Raw genomic sequence first — 17,865 nt, 5'->3', positions numbered from 1 at the left:
GATGCCATTCAGGAAATGACCACTGAAATCCGTTTTTACAAAATGGCATCTAGCAAATAAGATAAAATTGTGATTATCTAGTATGTGTCATGTTAGGATACAACTTGTATTAAAAAAATCTTGCACAGAAACTATGGCAACGTGTAAACTGCATACTATATACAGTGGAACCTTGGTTTACGAGCATAATTTGTTCCAGAAGCATGCTCGTAAACCAAAATACTCGTATATCAAAGCAAGTTTCCCCATAGGAAGAAAAGGAAACTCGCTTGATTCGCTCCACCTCCCTTCCCCCTGGCCACTGGCGCTGCTCCACCCCACCTTACTACATCCCCCCAAAAAACCCTACCCTCGAGGCCACTAGTGCGCTTCCACATCCTCCCTGTGAACCGGCATCGCCCCCCCCCTCGCGAACGTCCGCTCTCCCCCCCCGTGAACTGGCATCCCCTGCCCAAACTGAAGGCTTACCCCCAATCTGGCACCGGCACACAGCACCAACCTACAGGAGGTGCCGGTGCCCGAAGATCCTACCTCTTCCCAGACTGGGCCTTGAGCATCTGCGCATGCTCAAGGCCTTCTGGCTATAAAATTATGCCCACTAAATCTATCAAAAGTATTTGTCCATATTTCAGCAGATAGATTGCAAATTACTACTTTTTGATATGGAAATGTTTCATTAACACCTAATGGGATATTTGGCTATAGATAATTTAAACCCTTGCTTATTCTTATAGGACAGAATATTTATAGCAACTAATATCAATGATTTCAACATTTTAATTTTTAGGTTGGAACTTCTTGCAATACATTTCTGGAGTACAAATTGAGGGGAAAAAGGGCATTTCAAACTAGAAAGGGTGATGATGGATAACAGCTGTAATGAATATAAATAAGTACTGAAATTCACAGATTACTTTTTATTTATTTGATCAATTGAAGTCTGCAAGAATAGATAATTTAACTGCTAGCTTTCCTAGCAGCAAACATTTTCTATGATAGCATCATACTTCAGCGACAAATAAGTTTTTTTGTTACCAGGTCTAATTTATTCAAATTCTGTTCAAAATAGCCTGTAACCTTGATCTTTACAACATTTTGGCAGTAATTGTTGCCTTTGGTATAAATAATCATAATTAAACAGCATATCTCAAGTTTTAAATATAAAAAAAATGTATTACCACCTCTTTTGCCTACTTAATTGAGGTTTCTACAAAAACAACTATTATAAAAATGCAGGCTTTTGAGATATTTAAGCCATATCTTCATAAATAAGATGTGCAACCTCTTCACCTTTTTTGAGATTAAGCAAACACTAATTAAACTTGAATGATTTGTATTAGAACTATTCCTAGTGAATATCTAGAAATAATTTATTTTACAAAGGTTTGTACCTAATTTTTGATCTATGAAAGTGTTTCCATCATTAAATAACCATTTGTGCTGTACAAGCAAGTCTTTGTAAAATGCTTAAGCAAATATATATATTGTGTTTAAATGCTTAATATGAATTAAAATAAGTGAATTATTTTTACATATATTGGGCCAAGTATTTGGGTGTGCCAGCCACTGCAGACTGATGAAGTAGGTTTCACTGCTTTCTGTGGCCAGAAAGGTCACAATTGTGGTTTTCGTTTCTGTCCTTGATGCAGGAGAAAATTCTTCTTCAAGGAAGATGCAGCTAGCCCTACTAAAAATTCAGTTTGAATATGCTATGGATGCAATTGGGCTTTTGATTCCTTCTTAATTGGGACTGGTATACCACCTTTTTGTAGTTATACAAACATACTCAAAGCGGGTTACATACAGGCACTTCAAGCATTTTCCCTATCTGTTCTGATGGATTCACAATCTATCTAATGTACCTGAGGCAGTGGAAAATTAAGTGAATCGCCCAGGTCCCAGGGAGCAGCGTGGTGTTTGAACCCAAACCTTAGGGTACTAAGGCTGTAGCTTTAACCACTATGCCACACTCTTCTCCAAGAGCCTCCTGTTGTGGTATACTAGTGTATAGTGATGTAGTATCTAGAGCTGTGTTCTTCATTGCAAGGCCAGGAGGACAGTGGTGCCATATTCCCCCCCCCCATCTTGTCCAGAGGTTTTCTGCTGGCATAGCCTCCAGAACAACTGCTGTTTTCCTGTTTTCAGTGGGTTTGAGCTATAGTGTGTAAACCCCCCATGTTATTCTTGTGAGACTGTGCAAATGGTAAAGAAGTTTGGACTGTGAAACACATATTGTGTAGAGCAGGGGTCCCCAAAGTCCCTCCTTGAGGGCCAAATCCAGTCGGGTTTTCAGGATTTCCCCGATGAATATGCATTGAAAGCAGTGCATGCACATAGATCTCATGCATATTCATTGGGGAAATCCTGAAAACCTGACTGGATTCGGCCCTTAAGGAGGGACTTTGGGGACCCCTGGTGTAGAGGAGGAGAGGAAGAGGACTAGTGACTTTGGATGTTGGAGTTGATTTTCACTGTGTATGTTAACATTTTCATTATTATTTGGCACCTGAGGATGGATTAATCAGGTTCAGCAATTTCATTGTTCCAGCGGGACCCGACCTACCAGAAACTGGGTAATCTTCAATATCAGCAAGAGACTGAGATAAGTTATTGCTTTTTTCAATTTTCAGTTTGAACTGATGTGGTCTATCTGGCAATAACAGTATTCTGTTATTTTTCAACCTATGGTTTGGTCGGGCAAGACTGGTGCTATGATGTTTTAAACATACCATTGTTGGCCTGATGGTTATATCATACTGAGCACTTTATTCATAAAACATATTCTTTGTTATAGTGAGATTTTTCTTATGATTTTTTAGATATAATTTTTGAGAAATCTACAATTTATTTTGAGATTTTGTCTCCTGCTATCTGATTGTAGTCTAAAGAAGTTTGGACTCCACATGGATTAAGCTTTTACCCAGATCCACATGATGCTGGAAGAAAACAGAGTAGTTGTCCCAGAGGTAGCGCCTGCGGCAAGACTCTGGGAAAGTTCAGGGGCATTAACAAAGCAAGGGGACATATAATTTGGAAGGATTAGGGGCAGTATTATGGCTGCTGACTCAGAGGAGTTGAGACTGATTGGGATAGGGCTGGGGAGAGTATATTTAGTGGAGAGCGTTGTAGGAATGGGTTGGAAAAGACAATATTGGCTGAAGGAGAGTCAGGAGAATCAGACTTAAGTTCAATCATCTTTATTGACATTTTAAGATATCAGACTTAATTGTATTTACACATATTTTGCCCTGGAGTGTATTTGAGCAGCTAGACTGGATGCCTCATTGGAGATGGACTCTCTCTTCCCCCCATCACCCAGGTCTCTGGACATCAATTAAGCACTGGTCTTTGTTGTCACATTAAAGTCTTTTTTACAACATGGTTTCTGCTTTTAAAATAGTGTCTAGAGCAGTGGCCTTAAACTTGCGGCCCTCCAGGTACTATTTTGAGGCCCTCAGTATGTTTATCATAATCACAATAGTAAAATAAAACAGTTTCTTGATCATATGTCTCTTTAGCTATAAATTACAATATTATTATTAAGACTTAGCCAAAAGGAAAGATTTATAAACTATAAAGAGTTTTACTTCATGCAAAATTGTCATTTCTTTAAGACATTAACTATTTTTTCTGAGGCCCTCCAAGTACCTAAAATCCAAAAGGTGGCCCTGTAAAGGGTTTGAATTTGAGACCACTAGTCTAGAGTAACTGGATTCTTCCAAATCTGTTTCTGCGGCTGATAAAAATACAATAGCATGCATTGAATCTCACACATAAAAAGGGAGTCTTCCAGGGGGGTCTGTTCATATTTGGAAAAATTATACTAGGAGCTTCTTCCTATTTCTGCTTTAGAAAATTATTGAAGACAATTATTTGATAAATTTGTATCCTAATGGATTCTCTGTCTTAAAATTTTATGTATTTCTTTTGTTTTTACTATCTGATGTATTTCCATTTTGAATTGTATTTTTAGCTGCATGTTCAGTTTTTACTTGTGAACCGCCTAGAACCATTCCTGGTTTGGCGGTATATAAAAATAAATTATTATTATTATATATGAGATATGACAATTAAGTTCATGAACTTGCCACCATGCACTTATGTTAGCAGCATTGTATAAACAACTCAGTAACGTTTCATATCCTTGGTATATCAGTATCTCACAGCTGTGTTTGTGTTAACGTGTGGTGGTATCTTGCTGAGTGTCGTTCATTATTGTTGCTGCTGCTTGTTTTTGTGTGCCATCGTGAGAATGTCGGAGTTTGAATTAGAACTTGGCAAAAGTGGAAGTGAAATGAGGGACGTTAGTCTAAGTTTATGGGGATAATGCCATGAAGAAAATTTATTGAATTGTGTATTAAAATCGTTGGCTGACTGTGAGAAGCATAGCAGACCAAGTAAACATTAATAGAGAAACAGAAAAATCTTAACTGAAAATCTTGGCATGAGAAAGGTGTGTACAAAAATGGTCCCTCATGGCTCTTGCATCACGACAATTCACCAGCTCACATGGCACTGTCTGTGAGGGAGTTTTTAAATAACTGTATTGGAATACTCTCCCTACTCTGATCTGGCCCCCAATGACTTTTTTCATTACCTGAAGATAAAGAAAATATTTAAAGAAACACATTTTGATGACATTCATGATCTCAAGGGTAATACGACGACAGCTCTGATGGCCATTTCTGAAAAATTTTATTTATTTATTTGTTCAATTATTTAGCCCTGCCTTCCAAAGGAGCCCAGAATGGGTTACAAAGTGCATCCACAATATAATCGAAACAGGACAGAGATGACATAGTTTACAATATAACATGACAATAAAACATATACCCAAGCAGCATCTGGTGAGAGTAGGTGGCATAGGTGCATTGACTCTGAATGGCATTTCTGGGTGCATGTCCTTAAGGCACTGGGTTTGTGAGGAGGAAGGTTTTCACGGCCTTTCTGAAACTCCAAAGTCTATCTAGTGCAGGGGTGCCTAAAAGATCGATCACGAAGGCAACGGGAGTTGATCGCGGAGCCCATCCCAGGCTCCGTGATAGATTCGCATTGCATTCGCTGCCTGGCTGGCCCGGAACTTCCTCTCCAATGTCAGAATTGACGTCGGGGTGGAAGGCTGGTCAACCCGGCGCTTCTGCGCCTGTTTACCGTGTTGGGAAGCAGGGAGAGCTCAGAACTCGGCGTCGGTAGCTTGGGGGCCTGTTCCTCGATGGTGGCGGTGGTGGCTTGGGGGAGGGCAGGGAAAAAGAAAGACAAAGAAAGAAAGGGGGCAGGCAGGGAGACAGAAAGAAAGAAGGGAATCAGAAAGAAAGGGGGGACAGGGAGACAAAGAAAGGGGGGGCAGGGAAACAGAAAGACAGAAAGAAAGAAAAAGGAGGGGGCAGGGAGAGAGGAAGAAAAAGTTGGGGGAGGGAATGAGTTCTGGATGAGAGGAAGCATACAGTAGGCTGAAAGAAGAAGAAATATTGGATGCACAGTCAGAAGAAGAAAGTGCATCCAGAGACTCATGAAATCACCAGACAACAAAGGTGGGAAAAATTTTATTTTCAATTTAGTGATCAAAATGTGTCCGTTTTGAGAATTTATATCTGCTGTCTATATTTTGCGCTGTGGCCCCCTTTTGCTAAACCGCAATAGTGGTTTTTAGCGCAGGGAGCCTATGAGCGTCGAAAGCTCCCTGCGCTAAAAACTGTTATTGCGATTTAGTAAAAAGGGAATGGGTATATTTGTCTATTTTTGTATTGTTACTGAGGTGACATTACATAAAGTCATCTGCCTTGACCTCTTCGAAAAAAACCCGGAATATAAATGATACCGGTAATTAATATTTTCTCTGCGTACAGTGTACTTTTGTGGGTTTTTTTATTTTATTGTTGGTAGATCATTTTGACTTGGTCATTTTAAAAGTATCTCGCAAGCCCAAAAAGTGTGGGCACCCCTGATCTAGTGGCTAGAGCACACAGAGATGTTCTTTGGACCTGCACTGTATTACAGGGCTTTAGATGGAGGCCAAGCCATTATAGAGTATTTAACTTTTATGAACCTCATGTGCTTTCTATGGGATCCAAACTGGTTTCATTGGTAGTCCCAGAGTGTAATGGACCAGCTGTGAGCATATCCTGCATAAATGATTAGCCAATACTGGTGCACTGGGGTGTGAAATAGCACTTGTAAAAACAGCTTACCACATAATTTCTTTACTAATTGTCACAATGGCTTATATAAGCTACAAAATTATTTGCTATAATCTTGTGACTAGCTAAAGAGGATAGCTGGAAAATAAAAATTCAGTATGAATGAGTTAACAAAATTCAAATTTGAAATGTTTTTCCTTCAAGTTTGAAAATAATTTTTAGGTGAAATATGGTCACTTATTTACTAGGAAGTAGGCTGGGATTATAAATGCATTTAATATAGGATGTAAGGACTTCTGCTGGAGATGTCTTGATTATAACAGCAGTTAATGTTCTTATTTAGATGTTGTAAAATTCTGGGTTCACTTCCCACAGGCGGTGGGTGTAGCAAAATAACAGAAATAGATATTTGTAAGGTAAAGAATGGTTTATCTGAAAGGAAAGGGTGTTATAAATGTACAGCACATGGCAAAGTATCTCAAAAGGAAGCTGCTATGGAGTATAAGATTCAGGAAATTTATAGACCAGTGAGTCTGAAGTGGATCCTGGGCAAAAAGGTAGAGACTATTAAAAACAGCAAAACTACAGAGCATATATACCGTATAAGCAGGGCAGGATGTACAGATCAGCACCTTAGTACATGCATCTGTAGATAGTATGATTGCAAATGCACTACTTGCTAGGCCTCACCCAGGAATTCCCTAATAGTCCATTGATACGATAGGCCAAGGGAAAGCATAAACGGAGATTGGAGGTGCAGCAAAGAGTAGGGGAGAGAGAAGGAGTAGAAGAGCAGGCTCAGAGGAGGAGGCAGAGAGTCAGAGCTCAGGAGGCAGAGAGGGAATGAAGCTCGGGGCAGCGGTGAGAGTTAGCTCTGCCCACCCTACCGCGTTGGCAAGGCAGCGCCAAACTCCCCCTTAAAAGGGGAGGAGCCAATGGCGCACCGCCGTTCGGTGCACAAAGAAGGCGAGCGACTAAGGTGCTTGCCTTAGCGAGCTTGCCTTTGCGAAGGAGCCGGGAAACTCGGACACCAGCAGAGTAACACCAACAAACTCACACCAAGCGGGAAGGTAGGTACAAATCCCAGACTTTAGCTAGCTACACAACAGGGCATACTCCCTCACATACCACACACCTAGAGGGGAAACGAGTACTCACTGACTCCATCACTGACTCCAACACTGTAACGCAAGCAGACTCACAACAAGCAGGAAGGAAACTAAAAGACTCAGTCTTTAGCTAATTACACACCAGGGCACACGCTTCCTCGCATACCACACACCTAAAGGGGAAGCAAGCACTCACAGACACTAACACAGTAACACTAGCAGACGCAGATCAAACAGTAACACTAACAGATTCACAACAAAAAGGAAGGTAGAAACCAGGAAGCCAGTAAACATTCAGACGGCAGAAACAGAAGGTCCACAACCGATTCGCTCAAACAACTCAGAAGGGGGACAAGAGATGGATGCCCAAGGAAGTCAGAAGATGAGCTTTCCAGTCTTCTGCACCGGCTGCAATATGTATGACTACCTCCCTTCGGGGACTAAGGCATACATTTGCAGTCGTTGCATGGAGCTGGATAGCTTGAAACAGCAGATCCGGCTGCTAGAGGAGACAATGCAGAATCTAAAAGAACTCCTCACCTTTGAAGAGGAAATCCGCGAACAGGAGAGGCTTCTAGTGCAGTTCAGTCCAAATGAAGAGGTCAAGGAACTAGAAAGATACATCGAGGAAGCACACCAGCAGCATGTGAGGAACTGTTCCCGAACAACTCAGGAAGACGGCCTGGACGAGAGAAGAGAAGACACCCCTGCAAATTCTGGAAAGAAGGAAGCGGAGACAAGGGGCAATCACACACCAGGAGCAAGAGGGAGACTGCCTGGGGAAACCCCACCCCACCCGAAGAGCAGATAACAACTTCAGGAGTATCACAGGAGGGAGAAGATCGGTCCCACACCATGGAAGTGGACTTACAACCCCCAAGGAACCACTGAATACAGAAGCTGGGGATCATCGTGGGAGACTCCATCGTACGGCGTGTGGACAGCTACACCGCAGGAGGGAGAGAGGATAGAATCGTCACCTGCCTGCCGGGAGCAAGAGTGAAGGATGTGGCCAACAGGATCTCCAGGATCATAGACAGCGCAGAGGGAGAGGACACTGCTGTGCTTATCCATGTGGGAACCAACGATGTGAGTGGACGGAAGTATGACAGGGAAGGGTCAGCTCCGCGCACTCGGAAGAATACTGAAGATCAGGGAGGTGAAGGTGGCCTTCTCCGAGATCCTCCCGGTACCTAGAGCAGATGGAAGGAGACAAGGGGAACTGCAAGCAATCAACGCCTGGGTGAGACGATGGTGCGAAGAGGAAGGCTTTGACTTCGTGCGCAATTGGACAACATTCTGGGGAAGAAGCAAGTACTACAGGAAGGATGGACTGCACCTCAACGAGGAAGAGCAAGAGTATTGGCAGGCAAAATGAAGAGGGCCATCGAGAAGGCTTTAAACTAAAAGACAGGGGAAAGCCAACAGTCAACCACCAGTCGATGGTCCAGGCGACAGGATGTCCCATAGAAGGAACTATGGACAGCTACTCAGGTATAGGAGGGGACGTGCACAAAGCATATAAGGGAGACAACACAGGAGCAGAAAGGAATACCATAAAAGAACCAAGGGAGACTGCTAAGCTTAAAGAGTCCAAGAAGGTAACACACAGGGAACTCAAATGTATGTATACGAATGCAAGAAGTTTGAGAAACAAAATAGGAGAATTAGAAGCAATAGCGAAAAACGACAAACTGGAAATCATTGGCATAACAGAAACCTGGTGGAATGACGAAAACAAATGGGATACAGTACTAAAGGGATACAAACTGTACAGAAGAGATAGAGTGGGGCAAAAAGGTGGAGGTATTGCTCTATATGTTCGTGAAGAAATAGAATCTGTGAGAGTGACTATGACAGAAGAGAAAGAGAAGCTGGAATCCCTCTGGATAAAAATTCCCAGAGACAACGGTGCTGACACAAAGATTGGTCTTTACTATCGACCGCCAGGACAGGGGGAGGAAACAGACTCGGAAATGATAGAGGAAATTAAACACGAATGTAAGACGGGTAATGTTGTAATTTAGGGGGATTTCAACTTTCCAGGGGTAGACTGGGACCTGGGAACTTCAAATTGTGGCAAGGAGGCAATGTTTCTGGAAGTGCTAATGGACTGCTTCCTGGAACAATTGTTGGGAGAGCTGACGAGAAAACGTCACCTTGGACTTGGTCCTAAGCAGCATTACGGGGCCGGCTAAGGAAGTAGAAGTCACAGTCCCGCTGGGGACGAGCGATCACAACAGGATCAACTTCAAACTCGATGTCGGGAAGGGGAAAGGTACTAAAACCTCAACCACGACTTTAAACTTTAAAAGGGGAAGATACGATAGCCTGAGAACCATGGTGAAACAACGGATCAAGAAAAAAATGGGCAAAATCAAAACGGTAGAACAGGCATAGTCCCTACTGAAAAATACTATCACGGAAGCACAAAGCTTCTACATTCCGCGGATGTCCAAAGCAAAGAAAACCAAAGGCAAAAGAGAGCCGGCGTGGCTTACTAAAGAGGTTAAGGAAGCCATAAAAGAAAAGAAAGACTCCTTCAAAGCATGGAAACGCACGAAAACAACCAAAACTTGGAACAAACACAAGGGTGATCAGAAGAAGTGTCACAGGGCGGTAAGGGATGCCAAAAAGGACTATGAGGAGAAAATAGCGCAGGAGGCCAAAAATTTCAAGCCCTTCTTCAGGTACGTGAAAGGGAGAAAACCCGCAAAAGAGGCAGTGGGACCGCTGGACGGCCAGGGAAGAAAAGGGTTCATCAAGGAAAACAAACAAATTGCAGACAGACTAAATTCCTTCTTTGCATCTGTCTTTACAAAGAAAGACACTGCAACAATTCCAGAAGCGGTAAAAGTGTTCAAAGGAGCAACAGAGGACAGCCTTACAACATTAGAAGTGGACTTGGACCAGATTTACCGCCAGATCGACAAACTCAAAAGTGACAAATCTCCTGGACTGGACGGAATTCATCCGAGAGTCTTGAAAGAGCTAAAAGTGGAAATCGGAGAACTATTGCAAAAACTTGCCAACCTGTCAATCAAAACAGGACAGATACCGGATGACTGGAAGATAGCGAATGTCACGCCGATATTTAAAAAAGGATCAAGAGGAGTACTGGGCAACTATAGACCTGTGAGTCTCACGTCAGTCCCTGGGAAGATGGTTGAGGTGCTGATCAAGGATAGCATAACCCGGCAGCTAGACACACACGACCTGATGAAAGCCAGCCAACATGGATTCAGGAAAGGGAAGTCATGTTTGACGAACCTACTTCAATTTTTTGAGACAGTGAACAGACAAATTGATAATAGAGAACCGGTGGATATTATATACTTGGATTTTCAGAAAGCGTTCAACAAGGTTCTACATGTAAGACTCCTTTGAAATTGCAAGGCCATGGAATAGAAGGAGACATACTAAGATGGATAGGCAAATGGCTGGAGAACAGAAGGCAGAGAGTGGGCATAAATGGGAAATTCTCAGACTGGGAGACTGTGACTAGCGATGTGCACCAGGGCTCGGTACTTGGGCCCATCTTATTTAATATCTTCATAAATGACCTGGAGGATGGAACATCCAGTGAGATCAAGTTTGCAGATGACACAAAACTATGCAGGGCAATCAAATCGTAGAAGGACAGCGATTGGAAAATTGGGCTGATAAATGGCAGATGAAGTTTAATGTGGAAAAATGCAAAGTGATGCACTTAGGCAGAAAAAATAAGGAACACAAGTATAGTATGTCAGGTGCAACTCTGGGAAAAACCGAACAGGAAAGGGACCTGGGCATATTAATCGATAGGACCCTGAAACCGTCGGCGCAATACGCGGCAGCAGCGAAGAACGCAAAAAGAATGCTAGGCATGATAAAGAAGGGAATCACGAGTAGATCGGAGAAAGTAATATTGCCGCTTTATAAAGCGATGGTCAGACCTGATTTGGAATACTGCGTCCAACATTGGTCTCCATACCTAAAGAAGGATATAAAAATACTCGAGAGGGTGCAGAGACGAGCAACGAAACTAATAAAGGGCATGGAGAACTTGGAATACGAGGAACGACTTAAGAGATGGGATTGTTCTCCCTTGAGAAGAGGAGACTGCAAGGGGATATGATTGAGACTTTCAAAATACTGAAAGGAATCGACAAAATAGAGCAGGAAAAAATATTATTTACATTGTCCAATGTGACACGGACAAGAGGACATGGACTGAAGCTAAGGGGGGACAATTTCAGGACAAATATCTGGAATGCTCTCCCAGAAGAGGTAATTGTGGAATCCACCGTTCTAGGATTTAAGGGTAAGTTAGATGTACATCTCCTTATGAGTGGCATAAGGTGACGTAAGTAAGGGTAAGCTAGATGCACATCTCCTTATGAGATGCTTAGAGTGATATGGAGACTAAAACTATGCCAGGGTACACCTGGCGGGGCCTCCGCTTGTGCGGATCGCCGGACTTGATGGACCTAGGGTCTGTTCCAGAGATGGCACTTCTTATGTTCTAAGGGGTAGCCTGTGGTTGGGTGAGGGAGAAGGTTTTGGGCAGGGTGACAGAGGAGATTCACCATAGGGAGAGAGGGAAGGCTTGAATATAAACAGATAAAAAATTTGATGTCTTTATTTAGCCAACAAATCTGTTTATATTTGAGTATACTGTATATGGTAAACCTTTATTAAGGCTAGTCAAAAGAGATTATGAAGAGAAGCTCACCAGGAAGACAAAAATAAGAACTTCTTAAAGTATATACAAAGCAAAAATCTTGTTAGAGAGCTGGTTGGGCTATTAGATAACTAAGAGATAAAAGGGGCACTTAGGGAGGCTATAACAGCAAAACTAAATTAATTCTTTACTTTGGTCTTTATTAACAAGTGTATCAGGGAGATACTATGATGGAAACACTGTGATGGCAATGGCTCAGGGGAACCAAAGCATACAACTCAAAAATGAAATTGCAAACCTATTACAATTAATCTGTAAACTATCATTAAAGTCAGTACCTGAGAAGGAATGTTGCTGTACCTGATAAATGGGCTGCTTGCTAATTTTGCTGTTTTTCTTTTAGATCACCTCTCTTGTGACACTTCAGCTTCTGAGCTTGGTAGGCCATGATGACCAACTTGATGGACCAAAGTACAAATGTACTGTATCACTTGATTTCATTAGAGCAGTGGCAAGGTAAGATTTAAACTCTGTAAAGGATTTAATAGATAAAACAATCTTTATCTTTATCCCAAATTTATGTACCATTTATAATGACTAGAAAGTTAATTCAAAGCGGTGTACAATGAACATCCATAGTTTAGGAACAATCATATAAACGATGTCACGAAAAGTACAAATGAAATTTAACACAACGGTGTACAATGAACATCTGAAGTTTAGGAACAATACCTATATTGATGTCATATATAATAAATTACTACTACTACTACTATTAATTATTTCTATAGTGCTACCAGAAGTACGCAGCGCTACACAGTTACAAAGAAGAAGAAGAAAACAGTCTCTGCTCGAAAGAGCTTATAATCTAAACAGCCAAGACAGACATGCTTCTCCAGTGTCTAGCACTGTCTAGCAGTGTCAGCTGAAGTAGTCTGTAAAGAAGACCATCTTCAGTTTTTTCTTGAATTTGCCAATGTCCGTTTTTGTTGTTAACTTCTCTTGGTAAGATGGTTCCACCACACAGGAACTGTCATTGAGAATATTCTCACCATGATAGTTTATATCTGAAGTCCTTGAAGGAGGGATTTTCCAATAAGAGTGCTTGACTGGAGCATAGGGACTGTGGTTGTTACATGTTTGTATAATCTGGTAAGCAGATAGTATGGTTCAGATAGGTTCAAGATCTTGAATGTCAGTAATATGATCTTGAATTTCACCCTGCTCTCAATTGGGAGCCAGTGCAACTTTTTCAATAACAGGGTGGTGCTCGTCTGCCATGATTTTCCCAGCAAGAATCTTGCTCCTGCATTTTGCACTGTTTGAATTTGTCTGATCATGTACTTTGGTAGACCCAGCAAGACAGCATAACCGTAGTCAAAAACAGAGAGCACAAGCAAATAAAGAGGCCCTTTACTAAGCGGTGGTAAACACTAATGTGTTTACCACTGCCTAAAAATAGCACTATTGGCATTCACTTAAGAGCCCACTAACTGCGGGTTTGGACTACACTTCTCACATGCTAAGGCATACATGTTATATTTTAGTGTGGGGAGCATGTTTGAGGGAAGAGAGTAGGTATGCCCTGTGATAATCAGTGCATGTGCATTGGTGTGGGAGCCCTTAAGGCCTTCTAAATAGGTGAAGTTGAGGGATCACGTGCTGATGGTTATACGCTAATTTGGCAATTAGCACATGACCATCAATAGGAAAATGGAAATGTCGGCCATTTTGGAGATGCACTAAAATTAATTTCAGCCACTTCTTAGTGCAACTTAATAAAAGGGCCCTAAAAAATTATTGACTCTACATGCAAGTTTAGCAGATAAAATGAAAGTCCAGTATAGAGTAGGCATCATGAGCGCACCTTTGATCATCTAGAAGCTAAAATCTGGAATGACCTACTATCTGAAATTAGATCTATACTTACTTACTGCTCTTTTAACAAATTGCTGAAAAAGTCCTACTTTGAGGAATGGGCCTTGCTCAACACATGATGCCTTATAATGCTGTCTTTAATTTCTAGGTTTTTGTACTTATTCCTTCTTTGCTCTTAATTTACTCTTTGTAAGCTTTTTGTAATTTTTTTCTAAACCACTTTGAATCCAGTTGGAGATAGAGCAGTATATTAAAGACACCATTAGCATTTAGTATTAGTATTTTATTCTAAATCAGTTCAATAAACTGCAACATCACACTAAAACACATACCGTGTTTCCCCGAAAATAAGACAGTCATATTAATTTTGGGTCAAAAAAATGCACTGGGGTTTATTTTCAGGGATGTCTTATATTTTTTGTGTACAATGATCCTCTTTCACCCATCCCCTTGTGCAGCATCTTTCTATCCCTCCCTCCCATCCCTACCTTGCAGCAGAACCCCAAAAGCAATTTCATTGTGTTGCGTTAGATCTAATCTAAGCATTGTTCTTGTATGCCACATCTTCCCTATAAAATAGAGCTTTAAATAGTTAACAAACTGAATTTCAGATGTCACAATAACATTTCGTAAATAAAAAAAAGTCTTGAGATCTTTGTGGAACAGATAATACGAAGCTATTCCCCTCGTGCAGCAGAAGCCCGACGACTCTGCCAACCATCCCCCTTTGCAGCATCTTTCCATCTCTCCCTCCCATCCTCCCATGCAGCAGAACCCTGACGACCCTCCTACCACGAGGCCAACATACCTCCGTTTCAAACTACAGCAGCGGTAGCACTGAACAGGCTGCTTTGCGGCCTTCCCCGCATATACAGGTTTTAAAAAGTGCTAATTTTGGCCTAGGCTTTATAAGAAGAATAAGAGAGTCATTTTCCATAGTCCCATGTAGTTATGTGCACCTCCAAAATAAAACCACCACTTAATTGGCTGCACTCGTATTTACAGATTTCTAAAATGGGGCAGCAACACATGGAAAACTCAGCTCTTCCATGTTTGTGCCGACACTTCTACATGGAATCTGCCAGGGCTGTGATTCCTACAGGTATTTTAGAAAAGGTTCTGTAGGATTATGGAATCTTAACTTTTTTTTTTAAACAGATTCAAGGGGGAGCATTTAAATTATGATAAAGTAGAAATTCAGCCTTATCCTGAATATATCATGGTGTAATGTTCTCTTAACTTTTTTATAAACTCTCACTTTAAACTTTTCTTGGCATACACAAAATGTTATCCTTTCTCCAGACAATAGATCCATAATAGGTCTGAATGTTACTGTGCCAAATAAGGTTGGAGAAAACCAAAAAATAAATTATATGTTTTGTTTTATGCTGCCTGCTGTCAAAGGAGAAAGTGCGCTCACATCTTGCTGAAGAGGGTTCTGGGATTTTTTTCAAATTTGGAGACACATATGGGTCATCCTGTATGAAGGGACTGAAAGAATGCATGCTGAAAATAAGTACAGATAAAACAGACACAAATAATGCAGGAACAGGTGGTTTGGAACAAATACAATGTTGAAAAGCACAAAAGATAGAAAATACATCTGTGAATTCATAATTAGTTTTCTTGCTTAGAGGGAAAAAGAGTGAAAACAAATTGGTATGATACCAAAATGAAATCTGCAATGAAATACTTGCAGTGCAAAGAAGTGATTTGTAATCCATCTATTTTGTGTATCTGTATGTACCTGTTTTTGGATAGCTAACTAACTTTCAGGCAAATTTGTTACACATTTCCATTTTCATTTAGATGGTTGCTTTTCTGTATTAAAAGATTAAATTATCATATCCAAGTTGCTGGATAGTATCTGCAATCCTTACATTTCAAATTCTACTGCCTACTATTCAAAGCCATAAATGGAGACAGCCCAGCCTACTGGAACAACCGACTAATTGAAACCACCACAACCAGACATAGGAGAACCCACGCACCATTCACGCACCCTCCAATCAAAAACGTCAAACGATTAAAAATGTATGATGCCCTCCTAGCCACCCAAGCAGCAAAACTAGACCATCAACTCTCCAACTTACTGATCTTGACCGCAGATTACAAAACCTTCAGAAAAGAAATAAAAGCCCTGCTATTCAAAAACTCCATAATGACAAACCAACACAGCAAGATCCATCTCAAGCCCCATTTGCCCATCTCAAGCCCACTTCACCATGTAGCACCTATGAAAATGTCCAGGCAATTCCTAATGAACTCCTAAATATCTTGACAACTCATATGTAATCCGCCTTGAACCGCAAGGTAATGGCGGAATAGAAATCACTAATGTAATTGTTCCCCAAAATATTGATATATAGGAGTAAATAAGCATATGTGAGTGATTCACTTCTTGCTTGTTTTTTTTTATTTTCTAGGAATGTAAACTTTGACATCATAAAGTACCTATACGATTTTTTGTGACAACAAGTGTCAAAGCCATATGGACAGAATGACAGTGACTAAGCCAAGCTGTGTTCATCTTTCTACATAGCTGGCTGGGAGAGGAGTACTTTGGCTCTATTGGATTTGTTCAAACAGGTGCTGGCCCAGCGTGGAATCCAGTGAAAATGGTCTGTGTGGATCTGAGCAGAAAACTATTTACCAGGGACCCTGGAGTATTTGGAAACAGTGTGTTAATTATAAACAGTGGGGTTCAAGCACAATCTGTTCCACTCTTAATGATACTATCTTAACACTGAAATTGCCTGAAACCTATATACTTAGACCTGCATTTTGCTCTAGGAACTATTCCTTGTGCTTTGAACATGCAGTGGCACTTGTTTATATGCCCAGTCTTTTCACTTCTTCTCCGTAGGAGCCCTTGCATTTTCCTGCCAAAACAGTTTTTTCTAAAGCTGTCATTTTAAGAGATTGGTGGAGCAAAATATAATAAACATAAGAGCATATGTAAAAGCAAGCTGGTTTGTGGTCATCTTTATGTCCATTTCGGGGCAGTGCTATAGAGATTTCAATTGTATATTCGGTATTTATCGTTAAGAGTTTTGATAGTTTGTCAGATGAACAGTCACTAGTATTTTTCATGAAGCATTTTCATAACTTATATGTGAAAAGCAATGTTTCTTCAATCTTTTATATACCTCTGTACTTTAGCTCCTTAATTCTATAGCAGGTTACCTAAATTTAAGTACCATTTGTGTGCTTAAGCTTATAGAATAATAACACTATGCGTCAGAGTGAAGGCTTCCAGGTCAACCACCAGCAGTGTGTAGAAATTGCTATTGGCAACCTGAAGAGAAACAAATGCTGCCCAGGATGGGTGAGAAGGGAGGGAAAGAGAGATGCTGCAAAGGCTTCTGGGGGGGAGGATAGGGAGGGAAAGAGAGAGGCTGCTGCACAGGCTGGGAGGTGGGAAGGGAGGGAAAGAGGCTGCTGCACAGGCTGGGGGAGGTGGGAAGGGAGGGAAAGAAAGAGAGAGGCTGCTGCACAGGCTGGGGGAGGTGGGTAGGGAGGGAAAGAGAGAGGCTGCTGCACAGGCTGGAGGGGGGAAGAAGGGATGGAAAGAGAAAGGCATGTACTAGGGGGGTGGGAAGGGAGGGAAAGAGAGAGGCTGCTGCACGCTGGGGGGAGAAGAAGGAATGGAAAGAGAAAGGCATGGACTAGGGGGTGGGAAGGGAGGGAAAGAGATGCCTGCCCACTTTGGGCTCAGGCCCACCCAAAATTGGCTGTCCAGCTACGCCACTGCCACTTACAAGTTCATACTGTTCATTTTCTCAATGTGTATTTGTAAATTGACAGCGCTTAATGCATGTTCAGACACATACACGCCCACTCCTGTGGGTATTGTAGAAAAAGGCTCCATGTAGTCAGATCCTTTTCTAAAATAACACTTAAATTGAACACCTCCCAACCTGGAAGTCTCAATTTTGATTTCTTCTTTCTATATAAAATGGAGCTTATCTATAGAATATGCAAATACAAAATTGTGTTCTTTGAAGCAAATGTAACTCATCTTAAATGCAATCAATATCAAGTGAGTTAGATATATTTTCTTCAAACTTCTTGACTT

The 17,865-nt window shown here is 41.3% G+C and overlaps 1 protein-coding gene across 4 annotated transcripts in view; it reads left to right on the top strand.

Annotated features, from left to right (window-relative positions):
* The window catches only part of ORC5 (origin recognition complex subunit 5), a 144,054-nt gene extending 127,305 nt beyond the window's left edge, over positions 1 to 16,749 (top strand). For 3 of the 4 annotated variants that reach the window (XM_033958469.1, XM_033958467.1, XM_033958468.1), the window contains exons 14-15: positions 12,313 to 12,425; positions 16,214 to 16,749. In XM_033958469.1, the coding sequence (XP_033814360.1) occupies positions 12,313 to 12,425; positions 16,214 to 16,259 (159 nt within the window). In that variant the 3' untranslated portion in view covers positions 16,260 to 16,749. Of the gene's footprint in view, positions 1 to 12,312; positions 12,426 to 16,213 lie in introns of those variants that run through there. The other variant, XM_033958470.1, reaches the window with a different exon arrangement.
* The last annotated feature ends 1,116 nt before the right edge of the window (positions 16,750 to 17,865 follow it).

Source organism: Geotrypetes seraphini, chromosome 9 (genome assembly GCF_902459505.1).
Source record: "Geotrypetes seraphini chromosome 9, aGeoSer1.1, whole genome shotgun sequence".
NCBI lineage: Eukaryota > Metazoa > Chordata > Amphibia > Gymnophiona > Dermophiidae > Geotrypetes > Geotrypetes seraphini.
The sequence above is the reverse complement of the archived record's forward strand: the minus strand, read 5'-3'. Positions and strand labels throughout refer to the sequence as shown.